This window comes from Lampetra planeri, chromosome 7, assembly GCF_965212315.1.
Source record: "Lampetra planeri chromosome 7, kcLamPlan1.2.h2, whole genome shotgun sequence".
Lineage (NCBI taxonomy): Eukaryota > Metazoa > Chordata > Hyperoartia > Petromyzontiformes > Petromyzontidae > Lampetra > Lampetra planeri.
Genome location: NC_136113.1, coordinates 10,315,518 through 10,340,039, shown reverse-complemented (window position 1 = coordinate 10,340,039; position 24,522 = coordinate 10,315,518). Strand labels below are relative to the sequence as shown.

The following is a 24,522-nucleotide window of genomic DNA, read 5'->3' as shown; positions in this document are numbered from 1 at the left end:
TATAAGCATCGGTGTGGGTTTGCTATTTTACACCTCAAGGAATAGTTTACACAAAATATCGAGTTGTTCTCTGCTTCAACAACCAGGACCCCAATCTCTGAAGAGTCGCACTGTCTCCTGTGGCTCCCGTAATCTTGACCTCCCACCCCTGTATTTTTGGTTCTTTCGGTAAAGTCACGTAGAAGGGAAGTAATACAAATAAAACATAATAAAGTTCTCACGACGTTTCGGCCACAACGCAAGCAGCCGTCCTCAGGTGAAGAAACAGCATCCTAATGAACACTGCTAAGCTTGGCAGCGTATTTTAAGCTGGGTGGGAGGAGAGCGCCTTGACAAGGTCCAAGACCTTCCTCTTGTGTCTATGACCAGTGGCGTAGTAGCGACATTATCAACTCAGGGGGTGCGGCCATCGGTCAGGTGGGGCCCCCAATATTTGATTAGTCTCACCGAGGCTAAATATCGCCGCTCCTCTTGCACTCACGGTCTTGGATATTTAACGCTGTAGGGGCACTCCGCCTTCGCAGAATGCAGCCACTACAACTGTCGCAGTAACACCACTTTGCAATATTACATTACTGCTGTAATTAAATCAAAACATTAATCGTAAATGAAAGCATTTTCACGTAAATTAATTTTAACCGCGTTTTAAATAAGGTTTTGTTCCTTTGCACTGTTGTTGAAAACATATCTCATGGCGGTTGTCAAGGGGGTCCCAACTCGTAGCTTTGGCCACGGGGGCAAAGGCCCCCCCTGCCCCACGCTTGTTACGCTACTGCCTACTACACACATACAACGTCCTGTATATATATACACACACTTCTCCTTTGCCCGTGATTCACATATCTATTTGCAGATGCAACTGCATTAAACTACGACTGCAATCCAACACTGGATAAAAAGAGACAGACCAACAATGTGTTGTGTAGCTTTGTTTTAGACGTTGTACAAATACACTGCAAGCCTAATTTGTGAAGACAAGTTGCTTACCTTTAGTGCTACATTTCACAGATTGCTAAGATACGAAGATAGATGAAAATAATGTGTTGACAAACATTAACGTGGAATGTTAATACCAAAAATTGCAATTGACAAAAATCTTGAAATGCAAAACAATTTAAATCGTGTACACAGGTTGCTTTTGAGCACAATTTAAATTGGTTACTTTTACCCATCGTCAGATATTAAACTTCACTTCTAATTACAAAAATAAAGGGTGACCTTGATGCCCCGGCACAATATTAAAAACAAATCATCATCGCTATTAAATAATTATAATTTAACACATTTTTAGCAAGGTCAATTGAACTATACACACACATACCGACTTGGTAGGATGAAGATTTATTTCCTACGATTTGTATCCCTAAACCTCCAAACGTCCACCAATGTTGGCGACACACACGTCCTAAGTTCTCACCAACATCAGGTGTAATGCGTCTGTCAGTGCTGTTCATCACTCAAGCTTTTAAGTTGAAAATTTTAAGCATACAATTGCAGTATGTTGCCAACAGCAACCACGCAGTTCAACTTGCTGTCTCAAAAAAACTGTAAAAAAATGGATGATACCATTATAGACAGCTAAGCAACTGTTCTAACTGTACGGGAAATATTTTTTTTCAGGATGTCATTGTCTTATGTCCTTGCGTATATATCCATCCTCCCAAGAGATGGAGCGCTCATTCTGGGAGGGGTGGAACCCGAGCTGGCCTCTTTGTTTTCTTCCTTCAGTCCGTGTGATCCTGTGTGCACACACAATGCAGTACCAGTCTCGCTTGAAGACAATCAAACAAGTGCAATATAACCAATGAAACGAAACTGCTACAAAACCTGCACAATGCCACTGCTTTTGTACAGGGGTTACGAATATTCCCGAGATAAGGGAGGCTTAGACGTTACTTGTACGCAGGGTTAATGGTAGTCAAACTCCCCTTTGGTCCATAATTTCATGTTTTACCAAATCTGCAGAAATGTCGACAAGGTAATGAAATCCATAATATAGGTTTTTTGGGTTAGATCACGTAAATGTGTCGTTAACCTCGCCGCCACCTGACACAGCCAATTAGTAAGGTTTGTCACGTGCACAGAACATGCCAATTCATTACTAGTACAACACACTGGTGTATTGGAGAGCAAATCCACAACATTTACAGGTGTGCCGACAGTAATTCTTAAGTAATTGAGATTCTCCAGTGCAATAAATTTCAGTTAAATCTGTTGCCGAGATGTTAATTATCACGCCTGGTACACAGGTTTTTTTTCCCTCCACATTTTTACATTTAGAGTATTTTATAAGCCACTTCGTTGAGCTATCATTTGTGGCCAGGTCGCTTCTGAAAAAAAGCTACATAGCTCAGTGGGCCTTACCTGGTAAAATAGATATAGTTTAGTTTAAATATGAGTCACCACACTTCAGAACACACAAAGCTCCGTTTCTATTCATGCACACCTCTTGTCTTCAGTGTAGTCGCTGTCCCACTCATCGCTGAGCGACAATGAATTCCGCTTGTCCCTGTGTTTGGCCACGCCACGGGACCGGGATCCAACCCGCACTCCACCACCCGCCTGCGAGGGAGTGAGGGGCCAATGCTGTGCGGGTCCCCGATGTTGCGTGGGTTCATCTGCCACACTGGATGATGACGATGCACTGTTGAGTGGGTACATAACGTAAAATCACACTTGGGACCAGAAAGAGTGCATTCACACCCATATTCACTTCAAACACTGTCATTAAGTTACTAAATTTTTCTGTAAGATCGACGTATTTTTAATAACAATAATTTTGAACAAGATTTTGTGGTTCACTGCATTAAGTTGTCACCGAAGCAAATGAGACAATTCAAAGTCTGCGAAAGCAAGGGATAATGGTATTTTATATTTGCCTTTTTACACAATCTTTTGAAATTCAAATCACTTAAAACTGCATATATGTACTCAACATTTCTCAAATTCCAATGACTCATCCAACTGGACTGCAGCACATTTGCGATTGAATGTAAAATTAAATATTTCCTGAAAAGTTGGCCAAAACGTCTACCACCAGTGACAGGAAAACAATGGCTATACTTCCATCATATAGGGTTTTTTGGGTTAGATCGTGTAAATATATAAATGTGTCGTTAATACCCGCCACCACCAGACACAGCCAACTAGAAAGGATTGTCACGTAAACAGAACATGTCGGGTAATGGCGGGTTTTAACGACATATTCATAATCAACTTTTTTGGGTTTAGATCGCGTTATTTATAAATGTGTCGTAAACCTCCACCACCCGACACGGCCAATCAGTAAAAAAGTGTCACGTTGACAAAAGACAAATAGTTCACTGCTTTAGCTCACCGGTGTGTTGAAGCGTGAATCCACAACATTTACAATTTGAGTACGACGTTTCGCAGGTAATTGCATCCAGCATCATCGGGCAATTCGCCATATATTTACGCAATCTAACCCAAAATAACCTCTAATGGATGATATTGGTCGCGAAAGCCTCCGAGTTAAAATGGCTATACTTCTAAGCGTTGAATTTGACAAAAATTATTCCTATTATTTCACAAGAACACATTTTCTTATTTTAGCATCTAAAAATGTGATGTTTGTTGAATAACATTGTCAGTAACGCAAGTTGTGGGATCACTGTCACAAGGCATGAACCAGATGCACGTTTTGTACCTCGACCGACGTCCTGAATCGGAGTCGTCCTGACTCTGCTCCTCAAACATGATGTGAACACCCGGCATGTGGCCTCCCACGAGAGTTTCCGTTCGACTGTTGCCATTGTGACCTATGGTCACTTCATGGAGGTTATTCTTCTGGAGCAGATCCTTAGGAGTTTCCCTGCACAAGGTAGAGCCATGAATTCGTTGACTAAACGTTCTGCAGCACGTCAACAGCTGGCTTATGTGTGGGGTAAGGTTAACCATTACAAAGCCATCTATGGATACAGGCCAAATATTACAATCTATGCACAATAAATAGATGTTATTAATTACAATTATAGGAGTTTGGACACCAAGGTGAACTAAATATCTATTACCTGTGTATTTGTATGGAACTGGATGCTGTTGGAATGGAGGGCTTGCACTGGTCCCTCTGCTTGCTTTTTGTGTAGCAGGCATGACGAGCCCTCTTGGGAGAGGCTGCACGGCGAGCCATGCCGCCCGGCAGCGCCGACTCTCTCAGGGTCTCGTCTGCTCGCACGCGCATGCGAATTCGCCGGTACAGCTCCTCCTCCCTGATCCGCTCGGCAACTGCGGGGTCGTACACGCTGCGTGGCACAGGCTTGGCCTTAAATCCACGGTGCTCCCCCGCGTCTCCTCTGCCCGTCACCTCTGCCTGCTGCATCTTTGTCGTTGATTTGTCATCCCGCGAGGCTGTGTTATATTTTTTATTTGGTTGGCGGTTGTCTTGGTGCATCGCAGTGAACAACGGCTTAAAAGTGTGAGCTGGCACTGGAGTGGCACGGAATTGTTTCTTTCTCAGGGCCTCCAGCTGCGCTTCTTGCTTTTGCTGCTCTTGCACGAGTTTCTCCAGACGACGGGCCGAGCGAGACTTCACCCCGTGCCGCCTCCTCTCCTCCTCCCGAACCGTCATACCGAAGGGCTCGGGAATCGTGATTTTTGGTGTCCACTCCATCGGTTTCTGGCAGATGATTTCAAAACGCTCATAAAATCCCTGCTTTCAATACTTATTTAAGATATGCAAAGTTATTTTCCACTCAATTTACCAACATATTTGACGAATTAATTTTCTGTGCTTGTGGCACGATACCTTTGTAGCAGATTTTCTACTCACTGATGTCGATGACTCGGACGTGGTTCGGACATGCTCTGGCTTCTCGCAGGGCGCGTAATCATCGACGCTGAACCCTTCCCACATGTGGTGGAGAAGTGAAGGAACACCGTCTCTGCCTTCGGCACGGCGCTTCACATTCAGGTCCTCTCCATCAGACATTGCATGCTCATCTGAGCTGCTTCCTTCCTCCAACGAATGGTTGCTCCACCGAGCATCATCGTGTAGGGATGAGCTTTCTCTCGGCAGTTCCGGCTGGAATCTGCAGGAATGACAATGCATAAAAACAGCAAAATGTTTTCAAAAGATACATTAATACACGAGCGTAAATATATCGATGCAGTAACGTGTAAAGCTATTCAATCACCTGTGACTGCTGGTGCCAGAAATGTTCACCCCAAATGCCAATTCCGGCATAAACTCATTGCGACCGTCTTCTGACTCGTCGGCCACTGAACACCTGGCGCGAGGACGTTGTGGGTCTCGAGAGCAGATGGAATCTCCTTCCTTGGCCTCCTGCCCCGAACCGTCGTGGCCTTGGCGATGTCCCTGCTCAAGGCTCAGAGCCTCCACACGCGCGAGCTGCCTGCCCTGCAGCGTCTGCAGTTCCTGCAGCTTGAAGGCGAAGGCCTCACTTGAATGCTCACTCACCGCCTCTGCCAGCAGTGAGTCCAGCAGTTTCCTGGTAATGAAGGTGTCCTCCACACTTGTGGTCCGGTCTCTCCCGGTGCTCTGTGTGGGAGAAAACTATCCGTTGGAAGTCACATTTTCTGACTCGATAATAATAATTTTCCACTTGTATAGTCACCGTTGAATGAAGAAAAGCTAATGTCCTTTTTTTCTCCCGAATCAAGACAAATATGAGGTTAATTAAAAGTAACAAGAGGTTTGTAACCTGTCACCGAGAGATAGTTCGACTTTTCTGCGGGCTGGCCCTCTTAAATTAACTTCCTGTTCGTGGAAGAAAATTGTAATTTCCTTAGGAAGACCATTCAGTTGAAACGTCAATCTCTTTTCAGGAAAACCCCAGGTATTATCTCTAATTGACCTGTTAATCATTGCACACGTATCAACCGAAGCAGCAAATGTAAACAATGAGCACAAATGAGCAAAGTGCCAAAAAAGCTCTATAAAACTCAAAATTGTGTGTTTTTTTCCTTCTGACGAAGCTTCTAACTCGTGTCTGGCAGCTTCACGCGCACAGCCTCGGTGTGCGGCTGCCCGATGAGACATTTAATGTTGAAGCTGCATCATTCTCCCATGCATATGGAGGCCTTCGGTGAACGCTCAGCATCGCCACGGCAACCGTAAACAACGCGAATTGTGGGACCCAAAAGGGGGAGGAAGTGGCGGTCAGCGGCAATCAACACGCGCCAACGCGGACGAGACCCAGAGCAGTAGCGACATGACACTAGGACCACGAGCGATGAGACGAAGGACAGCAGAAGCCACGACAACCGCACACATAGACAGCTACCCCCCCCCCCCGCCGCTCACCTACTCGTCCACGCGATCGTTTATCTATCAAAGACACCAACAGTGGTGAGTTAAAAAGTCCACTTGGTTCGTGCAATCTCAGCGGGGCGCAAGTCTGTACCTGCTGCTGAATCCATGGGTTGTTGCCGTCGTCGCTGTCGTTGTCCTCACTGATGTCCCAAGCGGGTTCCCTTGACCCCGGGCCGGTACGGGGTGACCAGCGGCGAGGGCTCGACCCGGAGCAGCCCGACCCGGCAGGCGACGACTCCATGGCCAAGCTCGCGACTCTCGGCGACCACTTCCGGGGATGCGTGGGGGCGGAGCTAGCGACGGAGGGGGCGGAGCTAGTGGCGGAGGGGGGCGGGGCTAGCTACGATGGGGCGGGGCTACACAGGAGGGGGAGGGGCTAGCAATACCGATGAGCTATTGTCCGAAACGTCGCCTATGACAGCACAAGGGACTCCTCTACTTACGAACTAGTTAGCTTCCAGAGATATGTTCGTAAGTCCAACTTTACTCCTATCGATTGTACGGCGTGTACACTAAATACGGGGAATGGCTTTAGAAGTGGTATAACCTCCTGTAGATTGAGATGCCACTGGTTTTTCATGTTCTGTAGATGTCACTGGTTCTTCATGTTCTGCAGATGTAGATGCCACTGGTTCTTCATGTTCTGTAGATGTAGATGCCACGGGTTCTTCACGTTCTGCAGATGTAGATGCCACGGATTCTTCATGTTCTACAGATGTAGATGCCACTGGTTCTTCACGTTCTGCAGATGTAGATGCCACGGGTTCTTCATGTTCCACAGATGTAGATGTCACTGGTTCTTCATGTTCTGCAGATGTAGATGCCACTGGTTCTTCATGTTCTGTAGATGTAGATGCCACGGGTTCTTCACGTTCTGCAGATGTAGATGCCACGGATTCTTCATGTTCTACAGATGTAGATGCCATTGGTTCTTCACGTTCTGCAGATGTAGATGCCACGGGTTCTTCATGTTCTACAGATGTAGATGCCACTGGTTCTTCGTGTTCTACAGATGTAGATGCCACGGATTCTTCATTTTCTGTAGATGTAGATGCCACTGGTTCTTCATGTTCTGCAGATGTAGATGCCACTGGTTCTTCATGTTCTGCAGATGTAGTTGCCACTGGTTCTTCACGTTCTGCAGATGTAGATGCCACTGGTTCTTCATGTTCTGCAGATGTAGATGCGACTGGTTCTTCATGTTCTGCAGATGTAGTTGCCACTGGTTCTTCACATTCTTGCAGATGCCATTGGTTCATCATGTTCTGCAGATGCCACTGGTTCTTCACGTTCTGGAGATGTAGATGCCACTGGTTCTTCACGTTCTGCACATGCAACTAGTTCTTCATGTTCTATTTTTTTGCTTGCGTTGTGGCCGAAACGTCGTGAGAATTGTATTTTAGTATGTTTTATTTCTATTATTTTATTATTTCCCTTCTACGTGACTTTACCGAAAGAACCAAGAAGATCTTCATGTTCTGTAAATATTTTTTGTCTACAACGTATTTGTTTGTCTTTCTTCCTTGTGATGGGACTTTTTAGGACGAACGTTGTGATTTATAAGGGGCACAGGGTGACCAATAAGGTCTGAATTGGTCCGAAATAAAGTAGGGCACTGATAATGGGTTGACGGGTATGAGATAACACATCTTCCACCTCAAATGCAAAAACACATTCCTGCGGAGGGAGCTGGTAGTAACGTTGGGTTGCTCGGTCAATGGCCAGGGTCAACGGCGGCGTGGTGTATTCCGCAAATATGCCCGACTGTGAGGGCGGGCACAAGCCGGCGTGAGTAGGTTAAACGTTGAGTTTTATAAGGGCACCACGGGGTGACCAGCCCCTCCCCACCCAGCCCCACCCCTCCCACTCCCCAGCTCCTCCCCACCCAGCCCCTCCCCACCCTCCCCTCTCCACCCAGCCCCTGTGGGCTGGTGGAACCAGGAGGTACCTACCAGTATTATTATTGAAGTAGATGACATCCGACCAACCAATGGTCTTCATCCGTTCCAAACAAACTTGAACGCCTTCGTCAATCAAACCGCGACCTCCAATCGCAATGTCAGTACAGCAGCTCCCCTCGCCAATCTGCGTTCGCGATGTAATGGGCTGGGTGTGGGGTGTAGGGGGGAGTTGGGGGGGTGTGAGGTGGGGTGTAGGGGGGGTGTAGGGTGGAGGTGTGGGGGTGTGAGGTGGGGGTGTAGGGGGGGTCTAGGGGGGAGGTGGGGGGGTGTGAGGTGGGGGTGTAGGGGGGTGTAGGCGGGGTGTAGGGTGGAGGTGTGGGGGGTGGGGCGTAGGGGGGGGTAGTGGGGGGGTGTAGGGTGGAGGTGTGGGGGGGTAGTGGGGGGTGTAGGGGGGAGGTGTGGGGGGTGGGGCGTAGGGGAGGGTAGTGGGGGGGGTGAGGTGGGGCGTAGGGGTGTGGGGGGTGTGCTGTGGGGGGGGATGCGTGGGGTGTTGGGTGGGGCGGTGTTGGGTGGGGGGTGTGAGGGGGGGTGGATGGGGGGTGTGGGGGGGGTGCTCCGGTGAACGCAGCCGCCACCCGGGGGCGCTCTACGAGCTCCCCCCCGCCTCAGCAGCTGTCCTCATGGCGGCCTCCGTGCCCTTGTGCCGGGGCGCGCTGCGCGGCGCCTGGACGCGAACTCTGCCGCGGCTTCTGTGCGCCCCGGGGCGGCAGCACGCGGCGGCGAGGCCGTGTCACCACGCCGCTCGGGGCGTGGGGCACGGGGAGCAGCAGGAGGAGGTGGAGCCGTACTACGACGTGGTGGTGTCCGGCGGCGGCATGGTGGGCACGGCGTTGGCGTGCGCGCTCGGTGAGAGAGGCCTGGTTGTCCGACGCGTCGCGACCGCCACCACCTGCATTGCGCGTGGGCCCCTCGTTGGCAGATGCTCTGCGGCCAACTTGCGTAGGGGGTGGAGGGGGGGGTTGCAATGCTGTACTGGCGGTGCGATTTCGGGGAAACGACGCCCGTGTGTGTTTTAAGTGTATTTGAATGCACTTTGAATTTTTTTTATGACGGTACACGGTTTTGCAACGCGTTGAAGTTGACTTTGGGCCCAAGTGGTTTTCTCTCACACCCGTGGTAAGATGGACGCGCCGGCTTCAGGAGGGCATGGCAATGCAGCCTGCAAGCGCCAGAGGTCGGTTGCTTTGCTCGATATAAATCCATACCTGTCAGCCCCTTATCCGTCTCAAAGAGGCAATGCAATATATTACCAGAGCATGTATTTGTTTGCATGTTCGCCGCAGGTACGCGTGGCTCCGCGGGCTCATTGCTCCATGGGCTGATAATGACCCATGTTAATGTGTTAACTGAGTAATTAATTCATTCGCTATAACGGTCGCCCCATTATTGCATTTGAGATAAATTGGAAGTCCGCAGGCATCCAGAATAAATACCTAATTATAGACCCAAAAATCGCACCTCTTGGCTCAGACAGTCCTCTTCAAAGACACTGGTGTAACAATCAACTCAATCAGAACATCAACATCTCCTTCATAAATGGAAATGTAAAGATAAGACACAGTAGTCTGATTGTGGCCATGGAATCCCAAATATATCGTCATACTCTGAGGTTTTTTCGGTAAAGTCACGTAGGTAAAAAAATTCAAATTCAAATTAATAAAAGTAAAATTAAAATAAAATAAAAATCACGACGTTTCGGAGGCAACACAAGCCTCCGTCTACGTGACTTTACCGAAAAAACCTAAGAATATGAATCCTTGCAGTCACGAAAGCTTCAAATCTAGAATTATCGTCATACTATATTAGAAAAAATGCTGTCTGGCTTCCTGCGTGGATTCCTGCCTGGCTGGCGCGCAAATGCGCGTGCACGGTCGTGATGTCAACTCGCACATCTGCGTGATGACATCACCCGCATCACACCACAGTGTTGAGCTGGATTCAAGCAGCCAGCCAGCCAGCCTCCCCCCAACCCTACCCACCCCGGCCGTGTATCCCCCACAAATGCGTGAGATACACTCATACTATTATACTATATTTGGAAAAAGTTTTGCTGGAGGGAAGGGAGATACGGATGGTCACGTCCAAAGGATTTGTGGGCTACTAGTCTTAGTAATAAAACACTTTAAAATTAACAAAAGTTACATGCAATACCACACATCTTAACACCAACTCTCGCTGGCAGGCACTGATCCGGTGCTGTCTGACAAGCGGATTCTCCTCCTGGAAGCTGGAAAGCCCAAGCAATTTGGAACCCTGCCTCCCACCTACAGCAACCGTGTGAGCGCCCTCAGCCCAGGATCCATCACGCTGCTTGACCGTAAGAGACGCACGCCGCCATTTCCACAGCCAGGCAGCTATGTGTATGTATTTAGAACTTCTTTCACACCGTACGTATTCAACAGTGCTAATTGGAGGTGCTGATCGGAGCTAGGGATGTACCGGTTACACCTCGTCCATCCGCCCAGAAGGGTCAATGTCATACATGCTGAACAACACGGTACAACCTTGGAGAACTTAATAGCATAACCGTGATAACTTACAGAGTAGGCTCAACGATTTTCATGATTTGGGGTAAGAATTAAGTTGAAGAATAATACAATAATTACGTGGTGAATTTAAATCTGGCCACTGGTGGCTACAGAGGTAACGTACACTCATTGCAAGATGTGCGAATCGAAATATATCCATTCGTAGATGATTCAATGCATGTGTAGTGACTGTCACTGTGTGGTGCCAGGCTTACGAAGCTACGGCGGATAATGTGCTGACATTATGTGTAGCCCGCTTACGGGGCGTAGTACCAGCCATAGCGGGGCTTGGGTAAGCCCTGGTCAGCGCGGAAGCACCGCGAGCAGTGTGCGGTGCGGGCTCCTGGTGATGGAGCGAGAGGGAGCGTCAGCCAGGCAGGGTTACGTTGGGGCATGATACGCTGGTTGACCTACTGACACTTGACCGGATGATATTGGAGGGGGGCCAACGGTGGACGAGTACTGCTGGGCGGTCACGTGGTCTGAAAGAGCTCTCGGGAGCCTTTGAGAAAGAGCTCGAGAGATCTGGAAGGTGGACTGGCGAAGGGCGAAAGCCAGCCCCAGCCCAGGGGGATATAACGGGGCCCGTGAGGAGCTCGGGGTGCTTCGTGTGCTGGTGTTACGAAGATCCACGTCGGGGAGAAGAAGCCTCTAGCCATGCGGTCTGGGACCCAGCTTGTGGTCCGGGCCGGGATAGTGAACCGTGTCTAGTTCTGCCATAGCGTGGTTAGAGGGGCATTTGATACCCGAGTGTAGATTGTGTGATGTAATGTAAAGTTGTTAAATAAATAGTGTTGCTCCCAAGGCAATGTCTGCGACTCAGTTGGACTCACTACACATGTATCCTGAGCTTAATCTGTTTTCATGCATTAATACACGTCTGCGAACCCATTCGTTGAGACTTTAGAGTATAAGTTACATATTGTTTACCACATTTCGCTTTGCAGATGTCGGAGCCTGGGATCATGTGTGCGACATGAGAAGCAAGGCTTTTAAACGAATGCAGGTAAGTGCCACAGGGCTTTGAAGGACAGGTGCATTAACATGTTCACAGTCAGTGACACATGATTGTATATTCAAAGAGCTCACAGCAGGAGCTGTTATTTGGAAGTTGTCTTTAAAAATAAACAAAACTATATTTAGCAGTAGCCATCATAAATCGCTTCCAAGAGTACTTGCTAATATAAAAAAATTCTTCAGCGTTTGCTGGGTCACGAATTAATTGATGTCATGTTGATGATGATGATGCAGGTTGTCCTTAGATCTCCTTTTTCCTCAACCTCTCTCCACTGGTAGGTTTGGGATGCCTGCTCAGATGCCCTCATCACATTCGACAAAGAGGACCTTGTAGAGGACATGGGCTATGTGGTGGAGAACGATGTGGTGATGGCAGCTCTCACAAGGCAACTCGAGACACTTTCTGGTGCTGTCTCCATGGAAACCACATCCTTTGCTTTTACAATTAAATATGACTCCGTTTACATTGTGTTTGTTGACCATATGGGACAATTTATGTATGTATATATATGTTGGATTTCTTTTGCATTGTACGCAGCCTTTCCCCCACAAAATGAGTATAATTGCTGCAAATCTGGAAATTGCAAAACAACATTTTCATTACATCATGGGACCTCCTTTGCCAGTACCAAAATATGAGAATAGGTTTTCCCCCTTTTTTCTGGCAACAAAACAGGTGTTAAGATGTTAAAACACCAAACTGAAACCTTTTACAAGGAATCATGTGTGCATTAACCACAATACTTGTGGTCAGAATGCAAGCAAAAAACATACTCTGATAATATATGCATTGTCTTTGAAACTGATTGGTATTGTGGTTTATGCAGACATGATTCCTTGTAAAAGGTTTCAGTTTGGTGTTTTAACATCTTAACACCTGTTTTGTTGCCAGAAAAAAGGGGAAAACCTATTCTCATATTTTGGTACTGGCAAAGGAGGTCCCATGATGTAGATGCTCACCCGAGCCCTCATTACTCTGATAGTGCATTGTCTTTGTGCTGTACACCTTTTGGCATACTCTGGTCTAACACCATTTTGAGACTAGGCTCAAAAGAAAGCTGTCTCTGGTGTGGACCAATCAGTTTCAAAGACAATGCATATATTATCAGAGTATGTTTTTTGTTTGCATTCTGACCACAACTATTGTGGTTAATGCAGACATGATTCCTTGTAAAAGGTTTCAGTTTGGTGTTTTAACATCTTAACACCTGTTTTGTTGCAAGAAAAAAGGGGAAAACCTATTCCCAACATTTCATTCACTCACTGCTTGCCAGTAGCAGATGCTCTTAGAAAGTCATCACTTTTGGAAGAAACACTGGACATATGAACCTTATGGCGGTTCCCCGGGGTACCATAGTACCCTGGCTCTCGCATAATGTCAGTGATGCGGTCATTTTTAGTCTGTTGATGGTCGGCGATGCGGCAATCGACTCATCTCGACGAGCTGTACAAGATGCACTATTCAAAGTAGAATTTTTCGATAACGGATTTTTTATGCAAATGTTTGGCGTTTCGACATCACAGAGCAGCACTGATTTCGGATTGATTGGTTACCCCAGCCGTGCAGTTAAGTACACCCCTGGAAAAATAAGTGTCCCAGAAATAAAATATTTAATTGCTTCAGCCATTTTGTATTATTTGGTACCCCGGGGTACCGCCATAAGGATCATATGGATGATGGTGATTATATAGAGCTGTGCTTGGTGGTGTGTGGTAGATCATGTCAGCGTTCTCTACAAGACTCGGGTGGTGAAGTACGAGTGGCCTGACTCGTTGGCCGTCATGGCTCCTGAGAAGCGACAGGAGGCCGAAGAAGGGCCTGAGTTAATCGAAAAGAACAAAGAGGAGGCATCTGGGTGCTCGTGGGTACGCGTGACACTGGCGGATGGACGCATCCTGCGGACAAAACTTGTGGTGAGTCCCTCCCTATCCACGCCATTGAATGTGTGCTGGGCTATCGCTCAACCAACTTGCATACCTTCATTTAGCTAGGTGAGCATTTGTTGTTTTGGTTTTTTGTCTGAGAATGGTGCAGATCGGTGCAGATGGGCCCAACTCGATGGCAAGGGAGTCGGCTGGCATCCACACAGTGCGGTGGAATTATGACCAGTCAGCCGTTGTGGCCACTCTTCAGCTTTCAGAGGTGCATTATAAGAAATAACTAGTGGTGTATTATACTCTATGGAATGAGATTGCATGCCAAAGTGTTGCTATGCACAAATAAATATCAGGATTAAATTGTGGTAATGTCTTGTAAAATTGTATAAAGGCACAGAAAAACTAAGTTGAAATGTAACACTGTGGACTGTAATAAAAATAAATGTGAGTGTAAGCGTTTATATGTATTTCACATTGTTTTTAAACGGATTTAACATTCATCAGATGCTTGAATATTATATTCTTTTTTTAGCCAACGGAAAACAACGTTGCTTGGCAGAGGTTCCTGCCCACAGGCCCCATCGCGATGCTGCCGGTAAATATAAATGCATGATGTCAACGTTTTAATATTAAAAGGTTGTCCTGATCCATTTTAAGACTGCAGCGAGAGATGTTAAGTCAATCCGGTAACCCCGTCATTTTGTGTCTCAGCTGAGTGAGCGGCTGAGCTCTCTCGTGTGGTCCACGTCACATGAACACGCAAAGGAGCTTCTCGCTGCAGGCCACGAGGAATTTGTCGACGCTGTCAACTCCGCCTTTGTGAGCACAGGAAATGCAAGTGCCGTGCAAATTGTAACACCTTTAAGCCCCTTAAATACCAGGCAGCACAGCTGCTTTACAGCCTTGACATCACAAATGGTTTGCCGAGAGGAAGCCTGTTTAATGAGAAACTAAGCAGGTCATTTTCTGCAAAGTCACACAATGCAGATGGGGAAACAGCATGTGCGTGTAAAAAAATCAAGAAAAATTAATGGTTAATCATTGCATTATTAAACTAAAATAGACTAATGAGAGCCTCCATCTTTTTTAAAGCAGGCCTTAAAGATTTCTAAGCTTCGAGTGATGGAAATATTTAATTGCTATGAGACTTTGCACATTAAAAAGTTCTGGCATCTATTTTGTAGAGAGCTCAGCATTATTCACGTCTTGATGCGGCTAACCGAGGCTGCATATTTGATGTCCAGTCTGCAAAGCAATTTAAGTACTTTATGGTGTAATACGTGCTTTATGCTTGTAGTCGCTGCAGCTATTGTCTGATTTTATTCCACGTTTTCATTGATAAGTAAACGGTGCAAGTCTTTTTGTTAAATTAATTCATCCTCATAAACCACTTTTGTTAAGTTTTCAGGCAATGCTTTTTGCACTACTGCTGAGAATGGATTTCTGCACTTGCATAGCTGTGTTCCTCGAATTTTACTACACCATTTTCAAGTCGTGCTTAAAATCCCTTTTTTTTCCCCCCCCTTTCCCCGAGTCAGTGGAGCGAGAATAATCGCTCTGAACTTGTGGACACGGCAAATTCCGTGTTCCGCTCCCTGCTCACGGTACTTCTGCCTTGGGGGACCTCAGTTCGTCAGCTGCCTCCCAGCGTGTCGGGTGTGGACCCAGCCAGCCGGGCGTCCTTCCCACTGGGACTGGGCCATGCCACAAACTATGTCAGACCTCGCCTCGCCCTCATCGGGTAAGGTGGCCTGTTCTTCTGAGGGCTCACCATCTCAGGAACTTTTACTATGCACACATTCATTTCTTGTCTTTGTGATCTTGCATCACAGCAATTTATCAAAGCGCTGGGGAAATATTATTTTTAACATGTACGAAATGTTTTGTGTATGGATGTCATGGAGCAAATTTCAAATCAACTGCTTTCCTCTCGCGATTTATGACCATGTGGGTTTCTTTAAAACCTCTGTGTTTATTTGCAACAGTGACGCAGCACACCGCGTTCACCCACTGGCGGGTCAGGGGGTCAACCTTGGCTTTGGAGATGTTGCTTGCCTGCGCGATGTGCTAAGCCAAGCCGCATACGATGGCAGCGACCTGGGTGAGCCAGCACAGCCCTGCTCTAACATGCGGGTTTCACAGGACTACCCCTTTGTATTGAAACCATAGGCGTTTTCTTTGAAGTACAGGCAGTCCCCGGTTTGCGATGGTCCAATTTACGATCCACATTTGTTTATATGCCACCATGGATCGATTTCCAATGTAGAAACTTATTTACGCTGCATCTTTGGACAAGATTCGGAACACTTGGAACAGTGGTTTCCGACGTGACTGGGAATTGGGCTTTTGTTGTTCAAGTATTTTCCTGGATTTTTATCGATACAACTGTTAAATATGGCTGATAAAAGGAAAAACAAATCAGCAAGTGATGTCCCATTTCTACCATCTATGGGATTAACGACAATCCAATTTTTTAAGGTTCCCAGAAACGCCTGTATATTGTTTACCATCATCCACCAGCAACAGCTCTGAAACAGTTCTATACCAGATTTTGTAAACTGGCTGCTTTTCAGGCAAGGTACATTAGCATAAAGTACTACCATTTATGGAAGTATGCAAATGTTAACTTGTTTGCATTTATCATACTTGTAGGGATAAACACTGGCTTTTGAAAGCACATTCTAGCATGTTCAGTGTGCAATTCAAATGGAAGTAGCAGAATTATTTTAAAATTAAAGTTGGATTGGAGATAACTCTCAATTTTCTCTTCAGGCTCTCTGCAACACCTGAGCAAGTACGAGACAACCCAGCAAAGGCAAAACCTGCCCACCATGCTGGCCATTGACGGCCTCAAGCGACTATACTCCACCACACTCGGGCCTGTGGTTCTGCTCCGCAGTCTGGGTCTTCAGGCCACCAATGCACTGCCTTTTCTCAAGGTGCGTGTCATCCCCAGCAACTATACCAGATAATGCGACTTTTAAAGGGTGCCACAATGCATCAATTCATGGCATTAAGCTTATTACACATGCATAGCTAGAATGTGTAAGAATTGATGTTTGAAATTGTTTGGCTGTATGTCATGTGCGTACACGTGGCCATTGAGTTGTTATCCTTACAAGATACAAATAATTTAATAATTGCAATCCTGAAATGCCACAATAAGGGAAGCAAATCATACCCCACTTGGGAATCTGCCTTTAATTGGTGTTGGTAATACTCCAATCTGAAGTGAACAAAGTTATTGTGCTTCAATTTAAATGTGCACTGGATTAACAAAACCTCATTGTACATTTCTCTTGACAGACCCAGATCATGGCACATGCCAACCAATAGCAGGTGAGAAGCAAGTCATGGAATTTGCACAGGACAGCTGCAACTTCAGTAATCTCAGCTTTTATTCAGTGCTCAACAGTGTAATGTGACTTGTTTCTTTTAATAAAAAGACAAGACAATGTGATCATTTCAAACAATTTGGCTATTGCAGCCAAATAAAATATTTGTTTTCTACGCAATGTGGAAGCTACTTTGTTCCTGCCATGTCGTGTTCACCATGTTTAAATGTAGATGTTTACTTGGCGTTCACCTGAAAAAGATACAATAAAAGCATATTAAACACTCACTACATGACCAGGTGATCTCTGCAATTTTGTGCACTAATAAATTGGGATATTAAGCAGCAATGCACAAGTAAATTTTTTTTATCACTTCGGTATTGTGCAGCAAACATGTTGAGGACCAGCCTTCTCACACCAGGGGGAGGGGGGCTGGGGTCTAGGGACTAGTGGTCTTGATTGGGGGCTGCCACACCAAAAAAGCTGAAAACCACTGGTTTAGATTATGCATGGGTCCCATCGGTCTTCAATGTGTGATCATACAAGTATTTCACAGGAGCACAAACAATTTCAAATGCATTCATAAATATGCACTCAAATGCAGTAGACCAGTGTAAGTCAGGCCTGGGTTCGTGGTTCAGAGTGCCTTACTATGTCGTCGATCTTGAGAATGCTGCGGACCGTCTCGGTGGACAGGGAGACTGCACTGAGGGACACCAAGAGGGGCTGCACCACCAGCTCCTCCAGGATGTTGGAGATACCACCCTAGTTGCCATCACAAACAAATGGACTTCAGTGGAAATGAACTGATCAGCAATTAAAGTAAATTCAAACTTACATGACCAACGATAATTCATCAGTATTCTATTTGACGAGACCATGGTCCTTTGAACACTATCAAAATACACCATGTGGATATATGTGCAGTATATTGACAGGTCATTTAGCTGTGAAGCTATGTTTCATAGTTGCACTGAATTGGTGTCCCAACAATATATGCGATACACCCTTGACCCTTTAGACAATCAGGAACAACAAAAAATCTACTTAACATGGCACAACATGCGTGTGTGGTCAACAGCATGCCACTGACCTTTCTGACATTGATGCCAGCAGTCTTCTCGCCCTGGGCATGGCGGTTCCTCAGCTCTGTGACCGTGCTGATGGGGTTGAGGCCTGCGTTCTCAGCCAGCGTATAGGGGATGACCTCCATGGCCTCGCCATAGGCACGCACGCAATACGCCTCCATGCTGCTGAGCGTGCGCGCGTACTCCGTCAGGCGCAGTGATAGCTCGATCTCGGGGGCTCCGCCTCCAGCAATCAGGGCCCTGTGATTACCACACAGGGAAGAGGACGGGGAGGCAGAACTCAAGCTTCACGTTCCCTTCACAACCAGCGTGCAGCGTTAACACATGCTTACAGCAAGGGTGGCGGCTTGTGTGCGGTGCACTACACTTCCGCACCTCTTCTTGACCAGGCAACGGATGACACAGAGGGCATCGTGGAGAGAGCGCTCTGCCTCCTCTAGCACCAGCTTGTTGGAGCCACGGACCAGGATGCTCATCGTCTTGCCCGGGTTCGCACACCCTGTAACCTGCAGAAAGACGCCTTGGTCGGTAATGTCCAATTCTCAAGAATGCGGAGGGGTAATTTATTACATTTGAGCAGAAAATAAGGTATGGGGTGCTGTAGAGATGATGAAAATATTTTGCTGAATTTTGAATTTGTACACATACCTTGACCACCTTGCTGCTGCCCACACTGACCTCCTCCACAAGCTCAGCAGATGCCAGCATCTCGGCAGTGAAGTGATCCACGCTAGCAATGGGCTTGGTACCAATTGTCTAGGGGAAATGTAATATTAAGTGTTAACACATCGCATTTTAATATCAATACACAATCAATGGAAAACATTATTTTCAACCTTTACTCACTTTGCAAATGAACTCTATGTCCTCTCTCTCAATGTCCTTCACCACCATTATTTTCATCTTGTTGAGGAAGTGTAGTGCCAGGTCACTCAGAGCATCTCTGAATAAAATCGCAAAAAAAATGTGCTGCGATTAGCAAATCCATTCTGGTGAGTGATGGTAAATTTCAAGCAACTCCAAACAAATATTCATGTTACTTCTCTTTGACACAATGTAAAGTATTTCAGCTCCACAGTAAAATAATGCAGTGATGCTCTCAGCCCAGCTCACCTCAGAATAGATTTTTGGATCAGCAGTACATTGCAGCCCGCCTTCTTAATCTGCTTGACCAGGTTGAGGGTGTAGGTGCGCTCCTCACGCAAAACACGGTCCATTTGGGTGTAATCCGACAGCACGATTTGGTTCTCCATCTGTAAAACGGCCACAACCAACTTCAATGTTTAAAACTGGACTCCCCATTGTAAAACTGGACTTTCCATGATAAAACTATATGTAAAAAAGACCAATTATATATGTAATTTAATTACATCAGTCTTGGGTGGGGACAGGCAGAACTGGATGAGGCCAATTTTCGCCTTCTCCACTCGAATGATCCCACTGTTGGAGATTTTTTGCGTGAGAACCAGGCCCTCCACGAGCTCACAGTCGTCGATGGTTCCCCTGAAAAGCATACAAAGGCAATTAAAACAAACAGATAAATAGGTTCATACCGATTCAGTGAACTACACTGAAATAAGCAAATATACAAGACTGAGCAAACAGCTAGGTTCTTACCCAAGTTTCCTGATGAGCTTGATGTCATTGAGGTCAACGCTGGTGGCCGTGGCTGGATCGATCACTTTCATAACAGCATCCACACTCATCGGTGCCAGCAAGCTGGCGTACTGGGACACTACCTGAACAGGTAAGAAAAAAACACTGAAAACACCTGCTGCGCTTACCGATATTTCAGATTACACCCATCCCACTCTCCAGCAACCCAATTAACCAAGTTTATACAGCAGCCCAATAAATGTAAACTGCTGTAATTTTTTAGGTCTTTGATGATGGGGCTCAACGTGGTGTAAAGACAAACACGGTTGCGGATAGTTTTGTTAAAAAAATGTACTTGGCAGGCTTTGCACTTGGCCTATCAGATAACCAAAGGTGAAGACCCACCTTTGAGTTGAGAGCTGTGGTCGCACTGTTGAGGAGGGACTGTCTATCAGACAGCTCCAGAGGCAAGGACATTGACTCCAAAACCTCCTGAGCCTTCTCCAGGGCCTTCTGGAATGACTCGGAGATGATTGTTGGGTGGATTCCTGCATAGATGACATAAGTGGTAATTAAAAAAAAGTGTGCAACTCACCTCATCTTTAATGGAAGATTTCAAAACTGTTTAAAACGTGCAAAATACCTTTTTGCAGCAGTTTTGCACTGGCATCCAGCAGAGCTCCAGCAATGACCACAACAGAAGTTGTGCCATCTCCTGCCTCAATGTCCTGGGCTTTGGAGAGCTCCACCAGCTACAAGGACACAACCAGTAATGGAATAAGTCATCCTTTGTAAGAAAACTACAACAAGCAAACCGGTCCAAGAATCTACAACGGCATAGTTCTTCCTGTAGAACCTGCTCAAATGCAAGTGTTAGTGAACATCAAGTTCATAGTTCAAACCATTTTAACACGAAAGACACTCACCATTTTGGCTGCAGGGTGCGTCACTTGCATCTGCTTAAGAATGGTGGCTCCATCGTTGGTAATTGTGACGTCACCTTTACCGTCCTGGATCTGATCACCAATTACAGTTATGGTATTAATGACAAGCATATAACTGCATTTAAAGCTATTGTATACGTGGTGCAAGATTATTAATAGTATTATACTTTCATAACATTGCCAATGAGTCTTGTGAACTTCATGAGACAAAAGTTAATTATGAAACCGCAATTTACGTTAGGGTTGCCTCTCATACCATTTTGTCCATGCCTTTGGGTCCGAGGCTTGTTCGGATTGCATCGGCAATCGCTGTGAAGCAACACACACAAGAGACTTGAGTCCTCGCACGGAGAAAAACCTCAACTTTCACACAATACTGATTCATATAGCATCTAAATGAGAATGCAATTCAAAACATTGGACAGAATGTGGGCATATCTATATTAGAGATAGGCCCAGGAGAAAAGGTCTTGAGCCTAGACTTGAACAGGTGCAAGTTGACAAGTCTATAGTACAGAAAACTTGATATCAAACATTACTCAGCTAAGTGTAACAACTAATCATTTAGCAGATTATCAGCTGGGTGCTACTATGATTAGTGTTTGATTCACAATTGAGGGGTCAACTTCATTCCTCAAAGGTCATTAAAAGGAGTACCACATTGGGGCAATTACATATCCAAAAAAGGGAGATGCTTTGGCCATCAGCTTAATATGCCAGGTCGATATCGGAGACAGGAATGCAAGCCTGCACTTAATAAACCGTGTCCAAAGTGGTTGTAAATTAAGGAATGAGACAAAATTTCACGTTTTTACATGGGGGGGGGGGGGGGTGCATTTAAATAATAACTGTCGCAGTTGTGTATTATTTGTCCCATGTGAACACCAAAGTTAATTTAGAAATCCGTCTCGCTAAAAGAGATTTCAAATCCCTAATGATGGCAAACGTCGAATTAGGATTTTGGTTCATATAAAAATGTGTGCAATGTCCAATGAGGGGTGAGAGGAAACACGAAGCACAGCGCAGTAGACTACGGCAACGTGTCCGTGAGAGTTCAAACATAATGAGGTCCTCCGAAATAGGACGTTGAAAACAAACACAAATTATCCACCTTCACAACGGTCTAAGCGCGCATTTGACGCGTACAACACATCTACTTTGTGACGCCCCTGAAAACGTAACCCTAGCGACAAACACCCAAAGCTTTTGGGTTTCAGCTGACAACGTAAAGCATTGCAGCTTTCTTCCAGGTTACCGAATACGCTACACGTTGGGTAGGAATTGTAATTTTAGTAACAAAAACATGTAATGTCACTTTCCCTTCCATCTACTTAAGAATTGCCTGCCTTATTTGGACCGAACCCGTGTATATTTGAGTTGACACTTGACCTCTGTACTTGGGACGTAAAAAAACACCCATGTCGTGTGTACAATACGCCAAATGTGTAGTAGGGTTGGGAATGTTATAAAGGCATTTCACAAAAAACACAATGATTGCACATTTAGCAAGCTGATGATTGTAGCTTTAACTGGAACTATTAAAGAAAAATACAGCCTGAAAAAGTGCTACTTTTAGACAGCCCCTAAAGCTCTATGTCCCGAGTTCAAACCAATTTTGACCATGGATTTTAAAAACAAGTACTCATTACAGCATTTACTTTACTCGTCTGGTATCACTACTCACATTTTCATGAAAACATGACCGTGACTCCCGTCACACGGGTGCATTTAACGCTGCATCGTATGTTTATTACACAGGCAACATTGACTTAAACGCCCATATACTGGATATTAATCCTTGCTGTATCCACCTCGACTTGAGATTAATCGTATTGGGGTTCATTAAGCAAATCCATGTCCTCAACTACATACACCGGTACATTGACGAGGCCCCATTTTAGAATTGGAAACGAAAGGATTGTTTCTCAATGCTCAAGGTAGGAGTGTCTTTTCAAAATTACTTTAATCTACGGTGAAGTATGAGCAACTATCACCCCTCTCTCCCATAACGGGTGGGTGGCTCTAATCCAATCTAATGGGACTGCAAGAACGGAGCCGTTGTGTTGCGTGTTTCCATATCAGACTTGTGGCCTCGCCCTTAACGTAACAATGTATCTGACATTGGACAGCTGCACCGACGCCGCTTAGCTGCGTCCTGACGTCTAACAAATCTCACGCCAAGGTGGCATAACCAGCATGGTCCACACATTTAGATTGTTACAAATTTGCTCTCAATCTTCGTTAAAAACATTAAAACGCATATTGCCCACGAAGCCACCGTTGACTGGGATGGGCACAACAGCGAATGAATGGAAGCTGCGGGTTGTCAATGAGCACGCGTCAAGTCTCCTGCCAAAAATTCAACACGACGTAACGAGTTAATGCGACATCATTAGCCGTGTTTTCCTCATTAAACCACGCGGCTTGCGAGACCAAGAGAACAACCCAGCAGCAAGCACTGGCACCTTTGGCGGCGCAGATGTTGCTGGAGCGGATCATGGCCGGCTTTTCGCGGTCTTGGTAGGCGCCTCCCATCTTCCCTCCGCTGCCTCGAACGGACACGGATTTCTCGGGCATTTTGCTTCCAACTCGAGGGCAAGGACGAGGCGGGTGCGAGCGGCTTCGGTCGGCGTGTGTCGCGGGGCTCGGCGAGCGCGGATGACGGCGGATTGAGGACGAGCGAGGCGCGTTCACAAGAGGAACTTTCCAGACGCCGGTGCTCAAGAGCTGTGGGGGAGGTGGTGGGGGCCCGGGCCGGCGCCTCGACCACGGCGGAGCCGAAGCATCGCGCGGCCATGTTGGTCAAGTGGTTTGTCCATTCATTAGCATTGGGCGGGGGTTGCGTCATCGAGCGGCGACACGCGCGTATGGAATCTTATTTTTTTCACACTCACACACCCTGAGCAAGATGGCGTGGAGAATTCGATACCCGTGTGACGCGCTCTCACTTTCAACGGTTTGCCCCGAAATGGGTGGGGTGGGGATGGAGTGGGCGGGGCTTCTTCCCGTTTCACCGCGATGCGCAAAAAGGTTGCAGCCAATAGACGCGCGGCGTTGAACAAAGGGGGGACGAGGTGGGGGGGGGGGAACGACGCTCCAGCCAATCGCCGCTGCGCTCATTCCCGCCGCGGCGCGCGCTTGCGCGCACGTGTTCGGTACGCAATGAGAGCGCGCGCCAAAGTCACGTGCTCAGGAGGAGCGTGCGGTGTTGTGCGCACACTAGTAAACAGGGACTCCTCCGATTACGAACATTCGACTTACGAACTTTCTGAGATACGCACAAACCTGGTTTCGTATGTCCAGTTTCCCTGTTCAAACCGAGAGTCGTAAGTTCAACCGCTGCGCAATAGATGGTGATGGTGGCATCTACATCTGCAGAACATGAAGAACCAGTGGCATCTACATCTGCAGAACATGAAGAACCAGTGGCATCTACATCTGCAGAACATGAATAACTAGTGGCATCTACATCTGCAGAACATGAGGAACTAGTGGCATCTACATCAGCAGAACATGAAGCACCAGTGGAATCTACATCTGCAGAACATGGAAAACCAGTGGCATCTACAGATTATACAACTTTTAAAGATATTCCCCATGTTTATTGTACATGCCGTACATGTTTGGAATTGCAGGGGTAAAGTTTCGCAGATAGTTGGATGCAACGATGAACGTTCAAATGCACGAAAGCACAGTATTATGAAGGGATATTGCCTGAAACGTCGCCTATTTGTATTTAATTATTTTAAGGCTACACAATGTGATTGATGCATGTTTTTTTTGTGCACCACTGCCAACGCAACGGATTCAAATAATGTTCACAATATTAGGTTCGTGCTTGGCTGATTGATTTACTTCGTAAAATATACCGTTGGCAGTGATG

The 24,522-nt window shown here is 46.4% G+C and overlaps 3 protein-coding genes across 7 annotated transcripts; 1 reads left to right on the top strand and 2 right to left on the bottom strand.

Annotated features, from left to right (window-relative positions):
* Positions 1-916: 916 nt before the first annotated feature.
* LOC144719930 (uncharacterized) lies at positions 917-6,576 on the bottom strand. 4 transcript variants are annotated; one of them, XM_078596281.1, is made up of 7 exons: positions 6,384-6,576; positions 5,154-5,533; positions 4,766-5,048; positions 4,032-4,636; positions 3,668-3,832; positions 2,447-2,644; positions 917-1,739 (listed from the first exon to the last, which is right to left on the bottom strand). In XM_078596281.1, the coding sequence occupies exons 1-7, from the start codon at positions 6,531-6,533 to the stop codon at positions 1,625-1,627; spliced, it is 1,896 nt and encodes a 631-aa protein (XP_078452407.1). In that variant the 5' UTR covers positions 6,534-6,576; the 3' UTR covers positions 917-1,624. The 4 variants fall into 4 exon arrangements, with proteins under 4 accessions (XP_078452407.1, XP_078452409.1, XP_078452408.1 ...); XM_078596283.1 differs by having other exon boundaries at positions 4,790-5,048; XM_078596282.1 differs by having other exon boundaries at positions 5,154-5,518.
* Positions 6,577-8,837: 2,261 nt separating this feature from the next.
* COQ6 (coenzyme Q6, monooxygenase) lies at positions 8,838-17,298 on the top strand. Of its 2 annotated transcripts, none has more exons than XM_078596280.1 (12): positions 8,838-9,099; positions 10,436-10,570; positions 11,729-11,787; positions 12,078-12,204; positions 13,516-13,712; positions 13,834-13,941; positions 14,209-14,271; positions 14,388-14,495; positions 15,215-15,417; positions 15,662-15,777; positions 16,449-16,615; positions 16,983-17,298. In XM_078596280.1, exons 1-12 carry the CDS (start codon positions 8,874-8,876, stop codon positions 17,010-17,012), a joined length of 1,539 nt encoding a protein of 512 aa, XP_078452406.1. In that variant the 5' UTR covers positions 8,838-8,873; the 3' UTR covers positions 17,013-17,298. The 2 variants fall into 2 exon arrangements, with proteins under 2 accessions (XP_078452406.1, XP_078452405.1); XM_078596279.1 differs by having other exon boundaries at positions 14,388-14,510.
* On the bottom strand, positions 17,057-23,406 carry CCT4 (chaperonin containing TCP1 subunit 4). Its single transcript, XM_078596278.1, has 14 exons — positions 23,105-23,406; positions 20,896-20,948; positions 20,622-20,711; positions 20,339-20,447; positions 20,101-20,243; positions 19,717-19,838; positions 19,470-19,602; positions 19,213-19,352; positions 18,946-19,042; positions 18,748-18,855; positions 18,475-18,605; positions 18,105-18,339; positions 17,663-17,776; positions 17,057-17,262 (listed from the first exon to the last, which is right to left on the bottom strand). The coding sequence occupies exons 1-14, from the start codon at positions 23,214-23,216 to the stop codon at positions 17,248-17,250; spliced, it is 1,602 nt and encodes a 533-aa protein (XP_078452404.1). The 5' UTR covers positions 23,217-23,406; the 3' UTR covers positions 17,057-17,247.
* Positions 23,407-24,522: the final 1,116 nt, after the last annotated feature.